Raw genomic sequence first — 23,638 nt, forward strand, 5'->3', positions numbered from 1 at the left:
CTTGGTGTCCACATCACCAACAAACTAACATGGTCAAAGCACACCAAGACAGTCGTGAAGAGGGCCACAACAAAACCTATTCCCCTTCAGGAGACTGAACAGATTTGGCATGGGTCCTCAGATCCTCAAAAGGTTCTACAGCTGCACCATCGAGAGCATCCTGACTGGTTGCATCACTGCCTGGTATGGCAACGACTCGACCCCTGACCGTAAAGCACTACAGAGGGTAGTGCGAAAGGACCAGTACATCATTGGGGCCAAGCTTCCTGCCATCCAGGACCTCTATACCATGCGGTGTCAGATGAAGGCCCTAAAAATTTCAAAGACTCCAGCCACCCTAGTCGTAGACTGTTCTCTCTGCTACCGCACCGCAAGCGGTACCGGAGCGCCAAGTCTAGGTCCAAGAGGCTTCTAAACAGCTTCTACCCCCAAGCCATAAGACTCCTGAACATCTAGTCAAATGGCTACCCAGACTATTTGCATTGCCCCCCCACCCACCCCCTCTTTACACCACTTCTACTCTCTGTTGTCATCTATGCATAGTCACTTTAATAACTCTATCTACATGTACATACTACCTCAACTAACCGGTGCCCCCGCACATTGACTCTGTATCGATACCCCCCTGTCTATAGTCTCGCTATTGTTATTTTACAGCTGCTCTTTAATTACTTGTTACTTTTATCTCTTATTCTTATCTGTATTTTTTTGAAACTGCATTGTTGGTTAGGGGTTCGTAAGTAAGCATTACACTGTAAGGTCTACACCTGTTGTATTCAGCGCATGTGACTAATACAATTTGATTTGATTTTAAATATCATTCATATATAGTTATTGACTTACCAACTCCAGCACTCACATTAATGAAGGGTGAGATTGTAAATATCATTGCAAATATAGTGTGCTGAAGAGAATACGATAATAGCAATATTATTATGATTTTATTACTTTATTGATAGTATTATTTCTCCTTTAAAACAAGGTAGTGAGTTGCTTCTGTCCCAAGCTCAGTGGAGCTTGTTTTGTATATATTCCATATGTCCTCATAGTTTTTTTTTTTTTTTTTCAACAAATAAAATGTGTACATAAACAATCCTACATCATTGCTTTTGCTTGTATATCTTCTGTCCCTCTAAGAAAAGCAGAAAGTTCTCTCCACTTCCCTGCCCTGACACTAAGTCCGCCTGCCTGACCATTCAGCCTGCCCTGACCTCGAGCCTGCCTGCCGCCCTGTACCGTTTGGAACTCTGACCTGGTTTATGAACTTTTGCCTGTCCTCGACCTGCCTCTTGCCTGCCCCTTGTTGTTCAATAAATATCAGAGACTCGAACCATCTGCCTCATGTGTCTACATCTGGGTCTTGCCCTGTGTCGTTATAATTTGACCCAATTCAGACAGTGACCTAGATCTGGGTTTTCCAATCTCGGTCCTGTTGTGAATATATCTATATATGTGTGTATATACAGTGGGGCAAAAAAGTATTTAGTCAGCCACCAATTGTGCAAGTTCTCCCACTTAAAAATATGAGAGAGGCCTGTAATTTTCATCATAGGTACACTTCAACTATGACAGACAAAATTAGAAAAGAAAATCCAGAAATTCACATTGTAGGATTTTTAATGAATTTATTTTCAAATTATGGTGGAAAATAAGTATTTGGTCAATAACAAAAGTTTATCTCAATACTTTGTTATATACCCTTTGTTGGCAATGACAGAGATCAAACGTTTTCTGTAAGTCTTCACAAGGTTTTCACACACTGTTGCTGGTATTTTGGCCCATTCCTCCACATGCAGATCTCCTCTAGAGCAGTATTGTTTTGGGGCTGTTGCTGGGCAACACGGACTTTCAACTCCCTCCAAAGATTTTCTATGGGGTTGAGACCTGGAGACTGGCTAGGCCACTCCAGGACCTTGAAATGCTTCTTACGAAGCCACTCCTTCGTTGCCCGGGCGGTGTGTTTGGGATCATTGTCATGCTGAAAGACCCAGCCACGTTTCATCTTCAATGCCCTTGCTGATGGAAGGAGGTTTTCACTCAAAATCTCACGATACATGGCCCCATTCATTCTTTCCTTTACACGGATCAGTCGTCCTGGTCCCTTTGCAGAAAAACAGCCCCAAAGCATGATGTTTCCACCCCCATGCTTCACAGTAGGTATGGTGTTCTTTGGATACAACTCAGCATTCTTTGTCCTCCAAACACGACGAGTTGAGTTTTTACCAAAAAGTTATATTTTGGTTTCATCTGACCATATGACATTCTCCCAATCTTCTTCTGGATCATCCAAATGCTCTCTAGCAAACTTCAGACGGGCCTGGACATGTACTGGCTTAAGCAGTGGGCGATATACAGCAGCAATAGCGAGGCGATATACTGGAACAGAGTCAATGTGTGGGGCCACCGGTTAGTCGAGGTAATTAAGGTAATATGTACATGTAGGTAGAGTTAAAGTGACTATGCATAGATAATAAACAGAGAGTATAAGTGGTTAGTTGAGGTAGTATGTACATGTAGATAGAGTTATTAAAGTGACTATGCATAGATGACAACAGAGAGTAGCAGTGGTGTAAAGAGGGGGTGGGGGAGTTGGGCAATGCAGGGTAGCCATTTGACTAGATGTTCAGGAGTCTTATGGCTTGGGGGTAGAAGCTGTTTAGAAGCCTTTTGTCCAGGTGGGAAAGGGCAGTGTGGAGTGCAATAGAGATTGCATCATCTGTGGATCTGTTGGGGTGGTATGCAAATTGGAGTGGGTCTAGGGTTTCTGTGATAATGGTGTTGATGTGAGCCATGACCAGCCTTTCAAAGCATTTCATGACTACAGACGTGAGTGCTACGGGTCAATAGTAATTTAGGCAGGTTACCTTAATGTTCTTGGGCTCAGGGACTAGGTTGCTCTGCTTGAAACATGTTGGTATTACAGACTCAGTCAGGGACAGGTTGAAAATGTCAGGGAAGACACTTTCCAGTGGTTCAGCGCATGCTCGGAGTACACGTCCTGGTAATCCATCTGGCCCTCTGGCCTTGTGAATGTTGACCTGTTTAAAGGTCTTATTCACTTCGGCTACAGAGAGCGTGACCACACAGTCGTCCGGAACAGCTGATGCTCTCATGCATGCTTCAGTGTTACTTGCCTCGAAGCGAGCACAGAAGTTACTTAGCTCGTCTGGTAGGCTCGTGTCACTGGGCAGCTCGTGGCTGTGCTTCCCTTTGTAGTCTGTAATAGTTTGCAAGCCCTGCCACATCCGACGAGCGTCGGAGCCGGTGTAGTACGATTCAATCTTAGTCCTGTATTAATGCTTTGCCTGTTTGGTGGTTCATCTGAGGATTTCTTATAAGCTTCCGGGTTAGAGTCCCGCTCCTTCAAAGCGGCAGTTCTACCCTTTAGCTCAGTGCGGATGTTGCCTGTAATCTTGTTGCGGTATGTAGGTACGGTCACTGTGGGGACGACATCATCGAAGCACTTATTGATGAAGACAGTGACTGATGTGGTGTACTTCTCAATGCCATCGGAAGAATCCGAGAACATATTACCAGTCTGTGCTAGCAAAACAGTAATGTAGCTTAGCATCTGCTTCATCTGACCACTTTCTTATTGACCTAGTCACTGGTGCTTCATGCTTTAGTTTTTGCTTATAAGCAGAAATCGGGAGGATAGAATTATGGTCAGATTTGCCCAATGGGGGGCGAGGGAGGGCTTTGTACGCGTCTCTGTGTGTGAAGTAAAGGTGGTTTCAAGTTTTTTTCCCTCTGGTTGCACATTTAATTCTTAAGAAGCGGTGTCCCGCTAGCGGGACAACTTCCGGTGAAACTGGAGGGYGCGCAATTCAAATAAATAATCATAAAAATTATGGATATTAAACATTTAGATACATATAAGTGTCTTATATCGGCTAAAAGCTTAAATTCTTGTTAATCTAACTGCACTGTCCGATTTACAGTAGGTACTACAGTGAAAACATGCCATGCGATTGTTTGAGGACGGTGCCCCACATCAAAGTATTTTTCCACTGGCACAGGTTTCATACATTCACATATAACGATTAAATGTTCACTTACTTTTTGAAAGTCTTCCTCTGATTTGTCATACAAAGGGTCCCAGCTATGACATGTAGTGTCGTTTTGTTAGATAAAATCCTTATTTTATATCCCAAAAAGTCTGTTGAGTTGGCGCCATCGATTTGAGTAATCCACTTGTTCAACTTGCAGAGAAAAGAATCCGAAAATCTACCCTTAAACTTTGTTTCAACAAGTCAAAATATATTTCTATTTACTCCTCAGATACCCTAAAATGTAATAAAACTATATTTTTTTTCGGAAAGAAGTATGTTCAATAGAAAACCGATTTTAGCAGGTGCGTAATGTCTTCATGGCGCGCGCAAACACGAAACCTTCTACTAAAACTGATATTTCTTATTAGTTTTTGAAGTTACAAGCCTGAAACATTGAACATAGACTGCTGACACCCTGTGGAAGCCATAGGAATTGCATCAAGGGAGCTATTTCCAATATGACATTTGTCTTGCATTTCTAAGAGGATGATCTCTCAAAAGAAAAACATTTCTGTTGGTTTTTCTTTGGATTTTCTCCTACCATATCTATTGTTATATTATCCTACATTATTTTAACATTTCTACAAACTTCAAAGTGTTTTCTTTCCAATGGTACCAATTATATGTATATCCTGGCTTCGGGAGCTACAGGCAGTTTACTTTGGGCACGTCATTCAGGCAGGAAGTGAAGAAAAAAGGGGTCTAGCCCTTTGAAGTTTTTAACATGCTGGTAGAAATTGGGTAAAACGGTTTTGAGTTTCCTTGCATTAAAGTCCCCGGCCAGTAGGCGCGCCGCCTCTGGATGAGCGTTTTCCTGTTTGCTTATGGCCGTATACAGCTCATTGAGTGCGGTCTTAGTGCCAGCCTCGGTTTGTGGTGGTATATAGACAGATACGAAAAATACAGAGGAAAACTCTCTTGGTAAATAGTGTTGTCTACAACTTATCATGAGATACTCGACCTCAGGCGAGCAAAACCTTGATACTTACTTAATAGTAGATTTTTCGCACCAGCTGTTATTGACAAATAGACACAGACCGCCACCCCTTGTCTTACCGGAGGAAGCTGTTCTGTCTTGCCGATGCATGGAAAAATCTGCCAACTGTATATTATCCATGTCGTCGTTCAGCCACAACTCGGTGAAACATAAGATACTACAGTTTTTAATGTCCCATTGGTAGGATAGTCTTGAACGGAGCTCATCCAGTTTATTCTCCAGTGATTGGACGATGGCCAATAAGAAGGATGGTAGAGGTGGGTTACCCACTCACCGAAGAATTCTCACAGGGCACCCAGACCTGCGTCCCCTGTATCTGTGTCTTCTCTTCACGCGAATGACAGGGATGAGGGCCTTGTCGAGTGTCTGAAGTAAATCCTTCCTGTCCGACTCGTTAAAGAAAAAGTATTCATCCAGTACGGGGTGAGTTATCGCTGTCCTGATATATAGAAGCTCTTTTAGGTCATAAGACACGGTGGCAGAAACCTTATGTACAAAATAAGTTACAAATAGTGTGAAAAAACACACACAATAGCACAATTGGTCCTTCAGCGCCATTATCACTAAGTGCAGTCGCAAAAACCATCTATGATGAAACTGGCTCTCATGAGGACTGCCACAGGAAAGGAAGACCCAGAGTTGCTTCTGCTGCAGAGGATAAGTTCATTAGAGTTAACTGCACCTCAGATTACAGCCCATATAAATGCTTCACAGAGTTCAAGTAACAGACACATCTCAACATCAACTGTTCAGAGGAGATTGCGTGAATCAAGCCTTCATGGTCAAATTGCTGCAAAGAAAACACTCCTAAAGGACACCAATAAGAAAAAGAGACTTGCTTGGGCCACGAAACACAAGCAATGGACATTAGACCGGTGGAAATCTGTCCTTTGGTCTGATGAGTCTAAATTTGAGAATTTTGGTTCTAACCGCCATGAGACCGTAGGTGACCGGATGACCTCTGCATGTGTGGTTCCCACCGTAAAGCATGGAGGAGGAGGTGTGATAGTGCTTTGCTGGTGACACTGTCTGTGATTTCTTTTTCGAATTCAAGGCACACTTAACCAGCATGGCTACCACAGCATTCTGCAGCGATATGCCATACCATCTGGTTTGCGCTTAGTGGGACTATCATTTGTTTTTCAACAGGACAATGATCCAAAATACACATCCAGACTGAGTAAGGGCTATTTGACCAAGAAGGAGAGTGATGGAGATTAATTAATTACTTAAAAATCATACAATGTGATTTTCTGGATTTTTGTTTTAGATTCCGTCTCTCACGAGTTGAGTTACCTAGATAAATTACCGACCTCTACATGCTTTGTAAAGTAGGAAAACCTGCAAAATAGGCAGTGTATCAAATCACTTCTTCCTTCCACCCACTCGTATATACCTGTATATACACACGATACTATATATACACACTATCATATTAATATGTTCACGTTTACCATAGTTCTTTTGTTTTTTCTTTCTTTTTAGTATGTCAGGGCGTGAGTTGGGGTGGGCAGTCTATGTTTCTGTTTCATGTGTGGGTTTCTTGTTGGCCTTAGATGTTCTACAATCAGAGGCAGGTGTCTATCATTGTCTCTGTTGGGAACCATATTTAGTGAAGCCTGTGTTCCTATTGGTGTTGTGGTGTTGCTTCAATCTTTGTGTGTCTGAACCAGATAGAACTGTTTCGGTTTTCAACTTTTGGTGTTTTGTAAATTTGTAGTGTTCAGTTAATTTGATTATCATTACATTAAAGATGACACTAACCACGCTGCGTTGGTCCTCTCCTTCTTCCACCGACGAAAGCCGGTACATATATATATTATGTAAGCGGTGCGTAACTGGCTGCAGGGAAGTCAGGCGCAGGAGCGCAGAATGAGGGTAACAACTGGAGCACTTTAATAATGCACAAAACAAGCTTGTACCCAGAAACAATAAATACAGTAAAATAACCCGTCGCGCAAAACCAGACATAAGATGCACATGTCCTGTACAACAAACAATCTCACACAAAGACATGGGGAACAGAGGGTTAAAATACACGACAAGTAATGAGGGAATAGGAACCAGGTGTGGGAAAACAAGACAAAAAAAATGGAAAATTAAAGAGTGGATCGACGATGGCTAGAAGACCGGTGACGTCGACCGCCGAACGCCCAGCCCGAACAAGGAGAGGACCCAACTTCGGCGGAAGTTATTAAAAGCAGCTAGCTAATCCAATGTTATTAAATCAGCTATCTAGTCCAATGTTATTAAATCAGTTAGCTAATCCAATGTTATTAAATCACGATACTGTTGAGTCGGAAGTTTACATCACACTTAGGTTGGAGTCATTTAACCTTTTTCAACCACTCCACAGATTTCTTGTTAACAAACTATAGTTTTGGCAAGTCGGTTAGGCATATCTACTTTGTGCATGCACAAAAGTAATTTTTCCAACAATGTTTACAGACAGATTTATTTTACTTATTTATTAACTGTTCTATACCAATTCCAGTGGGTCAGAAGTTACATCCACTAAGTTGACTGTGCCTTTAAACCAGCTTGGAAAATTCCAGAAATAATGTCATGGCTTTAGGAGCTTCTGATAGGCTAATTGACATCATTTGAGTCAATTGGAGGTGTTACCTGTGGATGTATTTCAAGGCCTACCTTCAATCAGTGGCCTTTTTGCTTGACATCATGAGAAAATCAAAAGAAATCAGCGAAGACCTCAGAAAAAAAATTGTAGACCTACCACAAGTCCTGGTTATCCTTGGGAGCAACTTTCCAAACGCCTGAAGGTACCACGTTCATCTGTACAAACAATAGCACGGCAAGTATAAACGACCATGGGACCACGCAGCCGCCATACGCCAGGAAAGAACGCGTTCTGTCTTCCTAGAGATGAACGTACTTTGTTGCGGAAAGTGCAAATTCAATCCCAGAAACAAGCAAAGGACCTGTTGAAAGATGCTGGAGAGAAACACATACCAAGTATCTATATCCACAGTAAAACGAGTCCTATATCGACATAACCTGAAAGGCTGCTCAGCAAGGAAGCAGCCACTGCTCCAAAACCACCATAAAAAAGACAGACTACGGTTTGCAACTGCACATGGGGACAAAGATCATACTTTTTGGAGAAATGTCCTCTGGTCTGATGAAACCAAATAGAACTCTTTGGCCATAATGACCATCGTTATGTTTGGAGGAAGAAGGGGGACGCTTGCAAGCCGAAGAACACCATCCCAACCGTGAAGCACGGGGGTGTCAGCATTGTGTTGTGGTGGTGCTTTGCTGCAAGAGGGACTGGTGCACTTCACAAAATAGATGGCATCATGAGGCAGAAAAATGAGGTGGATATATTGAAGCAACATCTCAAGACGTCAGTCAGGAAGTTAAAGCTTGGTCGCAAATGGGTCTTCCAAATGGACAATGACCCCAAGCATACTTCCAAAGTTGTGGCAAAATGGCATATGGACAACAAAGTCAAGGCATTGGAGTGGCCATCACAAAGCCCTGACCTCAATCCTATAGAAAATTTGTCGGCAGAACTGAGCTTTTGCGAGCAAGGAGATCTACAAACCTGACTCAGTTACACCAGCTCTGTCAGGAGGAATGGGCCAAAATTCACCCAACTGATTGTGGGAAGCTTGTGGAAGGCTACACAAAACGTTTGACCCCAGTTGGTGTACTTTTGTCCTTTCTTCTCATGTGGTATGGATGAAAAGGTCCCCACATGAGCGCTACATGCAGCGTGTTATCCCTCTTTCCCACCCCAACTCCCTCCCCTCCCAACCCCAAGATAGTTGACTTGGAGCACAGCAAGCGAGACAGACTTCCTATTCAGGCAAAAGAGCGTGGCACAGAACCCAGAAATATGGGTCAATGGTCCCCAGTCTCCCAGTTTCTTCACAGTCACATACATGCCAGTTCAGAGCCACTACTAAAACAGAGAGTCTGTGTAGAGTTTGTGGAGCTCTCCTCTTACACGTAAGGGTATTTCTGACAGCATAATTGCAGCCACATTATGCAACATTACTTATAGGGAGTTTACCATTGCCAAGAACCAGTGAGAAGGGAAAGGTTGAGTTTACTGTGCACATAGCATGAGAATAAAGTACATGAGTGTGCATCCCAGGATTCCAGATAGCAATGTGTGACAACGCAATTTTACAGTGGACTTTATACCTTTGGTCTGACTGGCAATCACATTTTGAAGAATGTCAGTGGGTCTGGAGTGTGAAAAAGCCTTTTCAACAGTCACCCAGGTCTGACAATATGATCCGTATTTTATTATCGCCATCAGTGCCATTTCAGTAATGCTGAAATGACAACACATGGCCCTCTGTGACGAGTGATAGGGAACAGACTATTTCACAACAGAACCAGACGACTGCCTTCCTCCTCTTGTCCTCCTTTTGGAAATCATGTCAAAGGGCATGGTTCTTCACACACATCCAACGTAACCTCATCAATTTATCATCAATGTCAATATATACACCCATTTATTGTGGACACCCATAGGCTAAGGCACTGACACAGGAGGTCTCAGAAGCATTGGGACTTACACAAAGCTATCTGTACAATTTTGTTTGATTAGGAATGAACCTAACACTGCAGCTGGGGCTTTCCAACCAATAAAGGGGTAGCCACAGAGATAATTTGATTGATCTTTATGGGGGAGGTACTTTAACATCAAATAATTCTCATTGGATACAAGTCAACCTCTCCTGGTGGTGTTTAATGTACAAGACACTGGACACAAACCACCCAACCACACATGATGGTCAATGTTCAGCAACCAGACACTGGACACAAACCAATCAACCAAATGCACATGATGGTCAATGTTCAGCAACATGTGTAGTGTTAGTCTAACCTCTCTTTTGTTACGTCTAGGTTAGACTACTGCAATGCTCTACTTTCCGGCTACCCGGATAAAGCATTAAATAAACTTCAGTTAGTGCTAAATACGGCTGCTAGAATCCTGACTAGAGCAAAAAAAATTGATCATATTACTCCAGTGCTAGCCTCCCTACACTGGCTTCCTGTTAAGGCAAGGGCTGATTTCAAGGTTTTACTGCTAACCTACAAAGCATTACATGTGCTTGCTCCTACCTATCTTTCCGATTTGGTCCTGCCGTACATACCTACACATACGGTACGGTCACAAGACGCAGGCCTCCTAATTGTCCCTAGAATTTCTAAGCAAACAGCTAGAGGCAGGGCTTTGTCCTATAGAGCTCCATTTTTATGGAATGGTCTGCCTACCCATGTGAGAGACGCAGACTCGGTCTCAACCTTTAAGTCTTTACTGAAGACTCATCTCTTCAGTAGGTCATATGATTGAGTGTAGTCTGGCCCAGGAGTGTGAAGGTGAACGTAAAGGCTCTGGAGCAACGAACCACCCTTGCTGTCTCTGCCTGGCCGGTTCCCCTCTCTCCACTGGGATTCTCTGCCTCTAACCCTATTACAGGGGCTGAGTCACTGGCTTTACTGGTGCTCTTCCATGCCGTCCCTAGGAGGGGTGCGTCACTTGAGTTGGTTGAGTCGTTGACGTGATCTTCCTGTTTGGGTTGGCGCCCCCCCCTTGGGTTGTGCCGTGTCTGAGATCTTTGTGGCTATACTCGGCCTTGTCTCAGGATGGTAAGTTGGTGGTTGAAGATATCCCTCTAGTGGTGTGGGGGCTGTGCTTTGGCAAAGTGGGTGGGGTTATATCCTGCCTGTTTGGCCCTGTCTGGGGGTATCATTGGATGGGCCACAGTGTCTCCTGACCCCTCCTGTCTCAGCCCCAGTATTTATGCTGCAGGAGTTTATGGTCGGGGGCTAGCGTCAGTCTGTTTATATCTGGAGTACTTCTCCTGTCTTATCCGGTGTCCTGTGTGAATTAAGATGCTCTCTCTAATTCTCTCTTTCTCTCTTTCTTTCTCTCTCTCGGAGGACCTGAGCCCTAGGACCATGCTCAGGACTACCTGGCATGATGACTCCTTGCTGCCCCAGTCCACCTGGCCGTGCTGCTGCTCCAGTTTCAACTGTTTCTGCCTGCAGCTATGGAACCCTGACCTGTTCACCGGACGTGCTACCTGTCCCAGACCTGCTGTTTTCAACTCTCTAGAGACAGCAGGAGCGGTAGAGATACTCTCAATGATCGGCTATGAAAAGCCAACTGACATTTACTCCTGAGGTTCTGACTTGTTGCACCCTCGACAACTACTGTGATTATTATTATTTGACCATGCTGGTCATTTATGAACATTTGAACATCTTGGCCATGTTCTGTTATAATCTCCACCCGGCAGAGCCAGAAGAGGACTGGCCACCCCTCATAGCCTGGTTCCTCTCTAGGTTTCTTCCTAGGTTTTGGCCTTTCTAGGGAGTTTTTCCTAGCCACCATGCTTCTACACCTGCATTGCTTGCTGTTTGGGGTTTTAGGCTGGGTTTCTGTACTGCACTTTGAGATATCAGCTGATGTAAGAAGGGCTATATAAATACATTTGATTTGATTTGATCTTTATTCTTCATTGTGGAGTTGTCAATTCCAGAATATAAAAGAATAGTAGGCAACACAAGTTTCACTCTTATGATGAACTATTTGCTTAGTTCAACTTCAAAGTTTTGCAGGCAGATGAGACCCACAAAAGAGGGTCAGGACTTTCACCGTTGACATTATTTAATATTTAACAAAAAAAAATTCTGATGACACGTCAGTGTAGAACTAACAGGCCACACTCGTAGCAGTGTTTAAAAGCAGCAGGATCAATGAGTTTTTGTAGTTGTATTACGTAGCATCATACACTGTCAAGCTGACACTCAGGGCTTAGTGATGACTGCTTTTCATGTGATAAGACTGCAGTAATACAGTACCCTTTTCAGCACTACTACACTTAATAAAGATGCAGTCCGAGCGCTACTTTCAAAACTACTAGCTGAAATTATACAAAACCTCCTAGAGCATCACTTTAACTTGTCCAACCACACCATTGCATCTATGTTGCATGACCCAAACACATTTGACTCACGTGATATTACTTGCACAATATATTTTGGCAAGATGGGGGTTTTCGATGACCTTGCCTTTGTACCCACTCCTGGCTGTTTCTAAAACAGCCCTGGACAAATGCCAATTGCACCAGACATTGAAGACATTGCCTCAAAGCAGTTGCCTCCACCACTGCACTTGCTCTAAACACCCAACGTCATGAATATTCATAATTTGACACTATGTGGGAGTTGACATGGATCTCATTGTGTATAAAACCCAGCACATCTCATTGCATCTTCGTTTGTGGATGCTCGACTAAGACGAAATCTAAGGAAATCATTTAACAGGTTCCTATACAAGTAAGTATATTAAAATATTTTCTGCTCTTTTCTGTGGAATCTTCATTCAATCTAATTTAGAATTATACAGTGGAATCTACATTGTCAGAATATTTGAGATATTTTCACTGATATATTACTTAATGCATTATGATGATCATAAAATGATCGGCGGTCAATACTAATCATTTAGCAAATTAGTTATTTTTTCTTTGCAGAGCCATGAATAGCCTATTAATTATTAAATGTAATTTTTTTCTCCATAGACTCAACTTAAGACAATGGAGACCATGAACGAGATCATTCCATTCGCTAAAGAGATCTTGAGCCAGAGGCCGAGTCGGGGCATGATGAAGGTGTACCTGCTGGGTTCTACCCTGGCATTGTTTGGAGTGGTCGGTGGGCTGGTGGAAACAGTCTGCATGCCATTTTGTGAACAGGAACCATTAGACGAGGAAATTATGAAGTTGATCACAGAGGAGAAGAAGAGGCAAATGCTGGAGCCAGAGATAATCACTGACGAGCCTGATGTTGTGGATGAGTTGCAAACGGAGATTGATGCTAAGAAGCCACTGGAAAGTCGTCAGAGGAGGGCGTCTATTAGGTCACATGCCTGTTGAAGATGCACTGCATCTCCTTCTCATGTTGTTTGAACTCTACACACACTAATGAAACCAACACTTAGAACACAAAATGTTGTGAAATAAGCTAAATCCACCTGGCAATCAAAATGGATTGCACTTGGTGATTTTATCATGATAATTTGGCCATGTTTAGGGACACCTTGACGTATTAGCAATGAGAAGAGAAGAGACTGAATGGATGGATGGATGGATGGACTGATGCAACAACAGGCTACAGTTATGACTGGCTGCTGGGCAGCAGAAGCTCTATGACTGATTGAGAATTTGTATTTTCTTTTGGCGACCTAATAAACCTATTTTATGTTACCACTGGGTCATGATGTGGTTCATGTCAAACAGTGTTTTGAGTAACCCAAGGTATCCTTCCCAATAATGTATATATACCCTAGATGATTGACATGGGGCTCTGTTTTAAGGCCACTGCACAGGCATTTTTGTACTCCTCCACTAGTGTAAAAAGTTATAGAAATGCATTTATAAATGTCTACATTCGTTTTTGCCAAGTATATTCTATTACAGACACCTTCATGCATACGTATATGAACTGAACATAAATAAATAAAAAGATATATAAAAAAATCTTAAGATAGATTTTTTTTTAGAGAGGTTCAATGTTACTACAAGAAAGAAATACATAAATACATAAAAACATGTAATTCTGTCCTTGAAACATTTAATTTAAATATTGTAGAATTCCATCCATTGCATTGAAGGACTGCTCCTTCTGATGTGTACCAATATGGAGGTCAGTGGCTTCAAAGACTATCATTGGCTAATACATAGCATCAGCAATCCAATGTTTATATACTATAGGTTTCAGAGAGGACACACATTTTGAAAAGGGACAGGAACGCTGAAGGTGTAGTGTATGGCCAATAAGAGGGCTTTTCTTACGCACGACGCAACGCGGATTGCCCGGACAGAGCCCTTAGTCGTGGTATATTGGCAATATGTCACAACCCCAGAGGTGCCTAAATGCTATTATAAACTGGTGACCAACGTAATTAGAGCAGTAAAAATAAATGTTTTGTCATAAGCGTGATATACCACGACTGCCAGTCAACATTCAGGGCTCGAACCACCCAGTTTATAATTGCTTTTAGACAGTTCATGCAGTAGGTGGCAGCAAATCTATTTTATAAGCAGAAACTGCCTGTTCTGCCGGAAATGACGTCAATGTTTTTTTTCTGGCTGTACCTAGCTAGCTACAGTAACGTTAGCTAGATAATTTATTAGTTAGTCAGAAAGGCGTACATTTGTGAAGTCTGTAGCTTTTTGATAGCAAATAATCACCATATACCGTGCAGATGGCAGACCCTGCAGTGATGGCGGGTGGATTCAGTGCTGTAGTAGGGGTAAATAAAATATTTTGTCATAGCTATGTAACGCCGATAGATAACTAGCTAATTAAAATACGCTATAATTTGGGGGGTAAATTTTCATCAAATGAAAGCCATTCACTAGCTAACGTTACGTTTAAACGAATGTTGTAGGTAGCTAAGGTGGCTGACTTGCTGTTTTGTAAACTGGCGTTGACGTCAACAATGCTGACTAAACGTATAACTAGCTATTGTAGTTTGCTATCCCTGATTGAAAGGGTTTTCTCACTCACCACATATGTTTGTTTTACAGCGTTCAGGGGGTGGTAAGGCGACGTCCAGTCCGGCAGAGAACTACCAACTTGCCCGGCGGCGCACCCTCCAAGTGGTGGTGAGCTCGCTGCTGACAGAGTGTGGGTTCGAAAGCGCAGAGAAGGCGGCCGTGGAATCACTCACTGAGATGATCCAGAGCTGTATGCAACCATTGTTTTGTTGTTATTGATAATGTTATAAATGTTTTCAGTTTGGGATTAAACTAACAATAACCCTTTGCTGGCTTGAATTAAACAACAAGCCATGTCAAGCGACTAGGCTTTTTAAGAAATAGTCAGAATTGTATGTATTACTGACCACTAATTGGTGTCTATTCCCTATGCATTTTGAGACATATCTGAAGTGGGACGTTGTGCCAAGGCGTACTGTGAACACACAGCCAGAATCACTCCCACCCTTTCTGACACTGTGGTCACACTCATTGAAATGGGTGAGTTTAACTTCAGAATTGCAGCTTGAAAATGAAATCTCTATTTAATTTGCCTTCATCAACTTATCTCTCATGTATCACAACAGGTTTCAATGTGAACACTTTGCCAGTGTATGCCAAGAGATCACAGAGGATGGTTATAACTGCCCGTGAGTATGTCTTTACTGTTAGTATGTCTTTACTGTTAGGAATCATTTGGTTGTGTTTATGAAGTTCTTAGGTAACATTGGCCTCTCGAGTGGTGCAGCGGTCTAAGGAACTGCATTTCAGTGCTAGAGTCGTCACTACAGACCCTGGTTCGTTCCCAGGCTGTATCACAACCGGCAGTGATTGGGATTCCCTTAGGGCGGCACACAATTGGCCGAGCGTCTTCCGGGTTAGAGGAGGGTTTGGCCGGGTGGTAGGCCGTCATTGTTAATAAGAATTTGTTGTTAACTGACTTGCCTAGTTGAATAAAAAAAATAGAAAAAACATAAGAATACGATATGTATAAAAAAATATATAAAATACATGTTCAATCAATGTTATTCATGGAGTGCCATTGTTAAAAACTATGAGACAGAAAGCATATGCGTTGGAACACAGTAAGTTAATTTTTATAACGCCCCAAAAATACCCCAGCCACCAGAACGCACAGTCAAAATACGCGGCGAAAACATCAGTGGCTTAAACACCATTATAAGTGCCAAGTGGCCTTAAATAAATAGTGAAACTCGACACAAACAATAATAGCATTAAAATGAATGTCGATATGACAGCAGTCAAAAATAGTCAATTATTGTCAGCTCGTGCTTATATTGTGTGCATTTCTATGCAATGGCAAAAGTTAGATTCCTAAAATGGCAACGGAAGAAATGACAGCAGTTTTATGGGCGCCCAACCAATTGTGCTATTATGTGATTTTTTTTCCCGCGTTATTTGTAACTTATTTTGTACATAATGTTTCTGCAACTGTATTTTACGGCAAAAGAGAGCTTCTGGATATCAGGACAGCGATCACTCACCTCGGATTAGATGAAGATTTTTTTCTACAACAAGCAGGACGCACAAGACATTCTCCAAACACCCGACAGGGCCGACATCCCCGTTATTTGCAAGAGGAAGCGACGCAGGTACAGAGGACAAAGAGCCGGATGCCTCGTGAGGACCCGGAGAAGGCAAGTGGGAAAGCTTCCGTTACTGTCAATACTACTCGCCAACGCGCAATCATTGGACAATAAATTAGATGAGGTACGATCACGAATATCCTACCAACGGGACATCAAAAACTGTAATATCCTATGTTTCACGGAATCGTGGCAGAATGACGAGATGGATATTCAGCTAGCAGGAAATATGCTGCACCGGCAAGATAGAACATCACACTCCGGTAAGATGAGGGGGGTGGTTTGTGCATATTTGTAAACAGCTGGTGCACGAAATGTAAGGAAGTCTCTAGATTTTGCTCGCCTGAAGTAGAGTATATTGTGATAAATTGCAGGCCACACTACTTACCTAAAGATTTTTCAGCTATATTTTTCGTGGCTGTTTAGTTACCACCACAGACATATGCTGGCACTAAGACAGCACTCAGTCAGCTGTATAAGGAAATAAGCAAACAGGAAACCACTCACCCCTAGTGGCCGGAGATTTTAATAGGTAGCAACACATCTGCCACCACCACTACCCACCCCTCTTTTACGCTACTGCTACTCTCTGTTCATCATATATGCATAGTCACTTTACCATATCTACATGTACATACTAACTCAATCCGCCTGACTAACCGGTGTCTGTATGTAGCCTCGCTACTTTTATAGCCTTGCTACTGTATATAGCCTCGCTGCTGTTATTTTTCACTGTCGTTTTATTTCTTTACTTACCTATTGTTCACCTAATACCATTTTTGCACTATTGGTTAGAGCCTGTAAGTAAGCATTTCACTGGAAGGCCTACACCTGTTGTATTCCGTGCACGTGACAAATAAACTTTGATTTGACTGTTATCCCTTGTCCTAACAGTTGACACAATTTTTGTAACTTTTGCTTGACATACCTTTTTTGTAATTTAGCAGATGCTCTTATCCAGAGCGACTTACAGTAGTGGGGGAATACATTTTTGTACTGGTCCCCCGTGGGAATTGAACCTACAACCCTGGCGTTGCAAGCGCCATACTCTACCACATGAGCTACACAGGACCTTTGTTTGGTTGTAGTGCGTAATAGTCTCCGGTTTTCTCTTTATTGTGTTCCAATAGTTTTGCCTTTCTTCAGCACCGTTGTAACAACAGCTGTGCTGGTGCCTTATTTTGCGCAGAGGGAGGTCTTATCTCACTTTGTTCATGGTGCTGGACAGACTTGTTTTCTTTGCAAGCATATTGTTATCCAATCATAGTGAAGTTAAGAAATGTCCATGGTGACATTTCTCGCCTTGCCAACGTAAGGTCTCTGACACTCGCTCACCTGCTGCCAGATGTGGATATTTTACCAGATATTGAAAGCTGTTCAGCGTGTACAATTATGCACGCTCTCACTATGTAATCTACTCCAAGCAGGCCAGAGTAGACTGATAACTGCCTTGATTCGGTGGACTGATATTGGGTACACACCATTTTAAGACTATAATTAGAATGGATCAATACAATAGAATGGCCCGCCCTGTTCTTCATTCACAATTGGTGATTACATAATTATGCATCGTTCGTATCCCCTCGCTCATCAGCTCACCCATTCTCCCCTTCATAATTTACTTTATTTTTTATTTTATGTGTGAAATTAGTTTCAGTATAGTTTAGGTTCACTTTCGAGGCAATATCAGCTGGGCACTGCACTTTCAACTGTCAGAAGGAGCAGAGCAGGCCCTACTGTTGGGAGAAGGAGGGGCAACGGAGAAAAAACATAAAGAGATATATGTGTGTGTGTGCGTGCATGCATTCCTCAAACTGGTTATAACTCCAGATCTTAAATTTATATATAGACTTATTTAGGAAAAGTCAAGGACAGAGTTTAAAAAAAGAAAAAAAAGGGTGTATATATATATATATATACAGTTGAAGTTAGAAGTTTACATACACCTTAGCCAAATACATTTAAACTCAGTTTTTCACAATTCCTGACATTTAATCCTAGTAAAAATTCCCTGTCTTAGGTCAGTTAGGATCACCACTTTTTTTTAAGAATGTGAAATGTCAGAATAATAGTAAAGTGATTTATTTCAGCTTTGATTTCTTTCATCACATTCCAAGTGGGTTAGAAGTTTACATACACTCAATTAGTATTTGGTAGCATTGCCTTTTAAATTGTTTAACTTGGGTCAAATGTTTTGTGTAGCCTTCCACAAGCTTCCCACAATAAGTTGGGTGAGTTTTGGCCCATTCCTCCTGACAGAACTGGTGCAACTGAGTCAGGTTTGTTGATCTCCTTGTTCGCACATGCTTTTTCAGTTCAGCCGACAAATTTTCTATGGGATTGAGGTCAGGGCTTTGTGATGGCCACTCCAATACCTTGACTTTGTTGTCCTTAAGCCATTTTGCCACAACTTTGGAAGTATGCTTGGGGTCATTTGTCCATTTGGAAGACCCATTTGCGACAAAGCTTTAACTTCCTGACTGATGTCTTGAGATGTTGCTTCAATATATCCACATAATTTTTCTTCCTCATGATGCCATCTATTTTGTGAAGTGCACCAGTCCCTCCTGCAGCAAAGCACCCCCACAACAACATGATACTGCCACCCCCGTGCTTTATGGTTGGGATGGTGTTCTTCGGCTTGCAAGCATCCCCCTTCTTCCTCCAAACATAATGATGGTCATTATGGCCAAAGAGTTCTATTTTTGTTTCATCAGACCAGAGGACATTTCTCCAAAAAGTATGATCTTTGTCCCCATGTGCAGGTGCAAACCGTAGTCTGGCTTTTTTATGGCGGTTTTGAAGCAGTGGCTTCTTCCTTGCTGAGCGGCCTTTCAGGTTATGTCGATATAGGACTCGTTTTACTGTGGATATAGATACTTTTGGAAAAAGATATTGGTTCCTTTCTAAACTTAGCAATGTGGATGCAAATAGGACTCGGACCACAAAATGGGTGTAGTTGCAAAAGAGTTGAGTCCTCATTCAAAGGCAAGGACAGTGTGAATACAAAGAGAACAGTTATTTTGCCTTTTTTAAGCGGAAAAGTTAACTTTAAGAGGACTGAGATCAGTTATTTTAAAGAAGACTATGTGAACACCCTTGGACTAGAACTGAGCACAAAACACAAGAACACTATAGAGCACTAGTGACTGGTCCTAGAATGAAAGTAATTGTGATGCCTAGTTGCCTACCTGACAATTTGTGTGTATTATTCAGCTCCAGTAACGAATGCTCCTGTGATCCCGAAGGCCTTGATCGCTGGACAGAAACGCACTCATCCCTCCCACATACCCAGCCACTTCCCTGAGTTCCCTGATCCCCACACCTACATCAAAACTCCAGTGAGTTAACCACACTTCTTAGTTTTCCCAGCCAGAAACATACTTATCTTAGTATTAATATACTTTTACACTTTTTTCAGTAGTCTAGGGAAAAGATTTGAAAGATGAGTGAGTTTCCTCTCTGTTGTCTTTCTGTCACAGACGTTTCGGGAGCCTGTGTCAGATTACCAGGTGGTGCGAGAGAAGGCAGCCTCTCAGAGGAGAGACGTGGAGCGAGCTCTCACACGCTTCATGGCCAAGACCGGAGAAACACAGAGCCTTTTCAAGGATGACATCACTGCCTTTCCTTGTGAGCGAGCGCTCGTCGTTGTGGTCACACGTGATTCTAATTCTGTTATATGTTTCCCTTCATTCTTTCTCAATCTGTAAAAAAAGTTTTCAGTTCCCACTAATGTAATTTCTTAGTACAGACAGTGTTGTGTGCCTGTGTTTGCATTGGTAATAATACTTGTGCCTTTGTTATTGTGATTGCCAGTGATCGCAGCGCGGCCCAGCTCCATCCCGTATCTCAGTGCCCTACTGCCCTCAGAACTGGAGCTGCAGACTTTGGAGGAGACGGACTCCTCTGAACAGGACGACCAGACCGACAGCGAGAACACGCCAGGCAACAACCTCAATGTGAGTCGGGGCCAAGGGAAATATTTAACCCAGAGTTATATTATCTGCGGTGCAATGTGGTTACGCCTATACAGAATGAACCTTTCATGAGAAAAACCAAGGAACACCTGCTTTCCCTGACGTAGACTGCCCAGGTGAATCCAGGCAAAAGCTATGATCCCTTATTGATGTCACTTGTTAAATCCACTTCAGTCTGTGTAGATGAAGGGGAGGAGACTTGTTAAAGAAGGATTTTTAAGCTTTGAGATATGGATTGTGTTTGTATGCCATTCAGAGGATGAATGGGCAAGATTTAAGTGCCTTTGAATGGGGTATGGTAGTAGGTGCCAGGCGTACCAGTTTGTGTCAAGAACTGCAACGCTGCTGGGTTTTTCATGCTCAACAGTTTCCCGAGTGTATCAAGAGTGGTCCACCACCCAAAGGACATCCAGCCAACTTGACACAACTGTGAGAAGCATTGTAGTCAACATTGGTCATTATCCCTGTGGAACGCTTTTGAAACCCCAATGAATTAAAGCTGCTTTAAGGACAAAAGGGGTGGGGAGGTGCAACTCAATATTAGAAAGGTGTTCCTAATGTTTGGTATACACAATGTATGATTCAACTGTAGCTGGTGTTGATTGCTACATCCTTATTGGGATGACACTGCTAGTATCCATCTCTAATATGGAGTCCATGGCAAGGCTAGTTGTAAATTAGTTTCTATTTTTTAAATTAAGTTCATTTCCCTCATCTATACCTTTATTCAAATTCAGGATGATCCTGGAGCTGATAAGGAGAATTCCATGTTGCCCCCTGGGGGTGTGGTTCCCTCAGTTAAGGCCAGTGAAGAAAACATGATTGACAATCCATACCTGAGGCCGGTCAAGAAACCCAAAGTGAGGAGGAAGAAGTGAATGTTTACTACACTTAGCTACTAATTCGGACTTCTATCTGTCAGACACAACAAAGGATCAATTGTAAGAAGCAGTCAACGGTTCTGTGCCTCTGTGAGAAGTGGACATCTGTAGTGAGGGACTCTCACCTCTCAGCTTTCTACAGGGCAAATACTGCTCAATATGACATTCTTCACTAGTTACATTCATGAGAAAAAACATTTTGCTATTCATTTTTTTCAAATTTGTGGAGTGGTTCTGTCGTGAAAGAAAATATGTAACATTTCCAAATTGAGTTCAGTCATTGATAAATAATGAGTAGGAAATCAATGTTTTGATTTGTATTTGAACATGAAAACCTTTAATTTACCCAAGTGACACATTTTAGCCAATCACCAAATACACATGAGGGCAAAAATCCGGCAACTTTGTTGTCTACTTTGTATACCTGGAGAGAATGGTGAATATCTATATTAAAGCTGATATATAAAAACACTTTATTTATGCTTGTGTCAGGTTGACCCCCTGCAGAGTTAGGAGTACAACAACTGTAGATATGTCCTTTGCTTGGCAAACTCCTTGTCACAAAGCAGCTATGTAAGACAAACATGCAATGGCATTAGATGTTATTGCTGAAGATACATTTACAAGAATCTCTATTACTTTGTATAGTAATGCAGAGTAAAATAAACCCACTTCTGTCCTCAAGGCTTTCCTTTTGAGTCGGGGGAAGTCTACCCCAGTCTGAGGAGCCAAAGTTCATAGGCCAAAAAATCTTCTGGCTCTGAGTAGTATCATGAGCATATGCCCAAGGGCTGCATCAGAAAAAACAGCTGTTAGTGGTCAATCTATTTGAAGGTTGATACATGCAATGCATTTATACAATAGATAATCAGTGTTTTCCTATCATGGACAGTTTGGAGAGTGCCATTGCCAATAACCACATACTCACCCTGGGTTGGAGTCAGCTGTAACAGGCTTGGTCCTGAACCTCTTTGTGGTGTAGTTGAAGGGGGTTCTTCCAAGAGGGTACACTACACCAGGTTCTGTCCTGCTGATACTTCTGAGGGGAAGGAGTGATTATCTGGGTGGTGGGAAGAAAACACATTTACAGAGAAGGGTATTCAGAGACCTGAAAATGTACGGAAAGTAGAGGTTACAATCTGCATCACTCTCAGGTCTCTTCTGTACATCATACAGAATGGTAGCAACTTGATGGGACAATGACCAACATGAAACGCTTCACAATAAAATGTATTTTGTATTATTTTAACTGGCTGTTTGAGTAGCTTCTGCAATGCATTAGATATTACAATGCTGAAAACAACCAAATTGGTTTATTTGAAAACAACAGTATAACAGGTATAGGGGATAGAGGGTTGTTGAAAGAACATGACAGTATAGGACTGAGAAACTCACAACATGATTGTCATAGCAGCTGGGGCCAGGTGTGGGGCTCCCTGAAATGACAGGTTGTTGCCCAGCCGGTTAGGTGCACAGTGGGTCGGAAATGGCTTGCGCTCTTGGTCGCTGCCTAATGCGACGCTTCGCAGGGGAGCTGTAAATTAAACGATAAGCTCCCAACATTTTTATTGATGCAAATAGATAATCACTGCGACATAAAAAATGCAATGTGGACTGATGCTAATAACTGTACCTTCATCCCGTGCTGCCATGTTTGTCTTTTGTTTACCTTCTTATCGGGTAACAATGGTAACCAGGTGAATGGATGCATGTAAATTATGCAAATTCTTGTCTGGGAACTTCAGGTTGACATGATTGGCTGCTCTGTTCTCCACGTTCAATGAATGAGAATTAACTTGTTTACTTCACTATAGCAATTTAATTATGTGACCATAATGCAATATTCCTGTATATAATGACAATCAAAAATGTTTTTTTGGGAGACAATGTTTGGACAGTGTGGCCCGTTTAAGCAGGGTGTGGGATTTTAAGGATAGTGTAAGAGTCCAATATTTTACAAAAGTGCATTTGGCAAGTATTAAGACCCCTTCCCTTTTCCCACATTTTATGTTACAGCCTTATTCTAACATGTATAAAATAATTGTTTTCCTCATTAATCTACACACAATACCCCATAATGACAAAGCAAAAACAGGTTTTTAGATTTTTTTTAAGGAAATAAAATGGATACCTTATCTACGTAAGTATTCATACCCTTTGCTATAAGACTTGAAATTGAGCTTAGATGTATCCTGTTTCCATTGATCATCCTTGAGATGTTTCTACAACTTGATTGGATTGTGTCGAGGCACAAATCTGGGGAAGGGTACCAAAACATTTCTGCTACATTGAAGGTCCTCAAGAACAGTGACCTCCATCATTCTTAAATGGAAGAAGTTTGGAACAACCAAGACTTCCTGGAGCTGGCCGCCCAGGGACTGGGAGACTGGTCAGGATCGAGGGAAAGATGAATGGAGCAAAGTACATAGAGAGATCCTTGATGAAAACCAACTCCAGAGCGCTAAGGACCTCAGACTGGGGTGAAGGTTCACCTTCCAGCAGGACAATGACTCTAAGCACACAGCCAAGACAACACAGGAGTGGCTTAAGGACAAGTCTCTGAATGTCTTTGAGTGGCTCAGCCAGAGCCCGGACTT

General features: G+C 42.2%; 2 protein-coding genes across 3 annotated transcripts; both read left to right on the plus strand.

The window, feature by feature from the left end:
* The first annotated feature begins 12,308 nt into the window (after positions 1 to 12,308).
* On the plus strand, positions 12,309 to 13,301 carry LOC111966095 (G0/G1 switch protein 2-like). The gene is made up of 2 exons (XM_023990520.1): positions 12,309 to 12,372; positions 12,618 to 13,301. Exon 2 carries the CDS (start codon positions 12,633 to 12,635, stop codon positions 12,969 to 12,971), a length of 339 nt encoding a protein of 112 aa, XP_023846288.1. The 5' UTR covers positions 12,309 to 12,372; positions 12,618 to 12,632; the 3' UTR covers positions 12,972 to 13,301.
* An 824-nt stretch (positions 13,302 to 14,125) lies between these two features.
* LOC111966757 (transcription initiation factor TFIID subunit 8) lies at positions 14,126 to 22,290 on the plus strand. 2 transcript variants are annotated; one of them, XM_023991668.2, is made up of 8 exons: positions 14,126 to 14,350; positions 14,628 to 14,787; positions 14,979 to 15,077; positions 15,164 to 15,226; positions 19,400 to 19,524; positions 19,666 to 19,813; positions 20,000 to 20,142; positions 20,898 to 22,290. In XM_023991668.2, exons 1-8 carry the CDS (start codon positions 14,303 to 14,305, stop codon positions 21,036 to 21,038), a joined length of 927 nt encoding a protein of 308 aa, XP_023847436.1. In that variant the 5' UTR covers positions 14,126 to 14,302; the 3' UTR covers positions 21,039 to 22,290. The 2 variants fall into 2 exon arrangements, with proteins under 2 accessions (XP_023847436.1, XP_023847437.1); XM_023991669.2 differs by having other exon boundaries at positions 14,161 to 14,350; positions 14,991 to 15,077.
* Positions 22,291 to 23,638: the final 1,348 nt, after the last annotated feature.

The sequence above is a fragment of the Salvelinus sp. IW2-2015 genome, linkage group LG7 (genome assembly GCF_002910315.2).
Source record: "Salvelinus sp. IW2-2015 linkage group LG7, ASM291031v2, whole genome shotgun sequence".
NCBI classification, from domain to species: domain Eukaryota; kingdom Metazoa; phylum Chordata; class Actinopteri; order Salmoniformes; family Salmonidae; genus Salvelinus; species Salvelinus sp. IW2-2015.

What these genes read in the sequence shown, in the direction of transcription:
- LOC111966095 (XM_023990520.1), top strand. Translation starts at nt 12,633, where the DNA reads ATGGAGACCATGAACGAGATCATTCCATTCGCTAAAGAGATCTTGAGC.
- LOC111966757 (XM_023991668.2), top strand. Translation starts at nt 14,303, where the DNA reads ATGGCAGACCCTGCAGTGATGGCGGGTGGATTCAGTGCTGTAGTAGGG. An exon ending in GATTCAGTGCTGTAGTAGGG is followed by an intron (nt 14,351 to 14,627) that starts GTAAATAAAATA and finishes TTTGTTTTACAG; the next exon opens with CGTTCAGGGGGTGGTAAGGC. An exon ending in ACACCTACATCAAAACTCCA is followed by an intron (nt 19,525 to 19,665) that starts GTGAGTTAACCA and finishes TTTCTGTCACAG; the next exon opens with ACGTTTCGGGAGCCTGTGTC.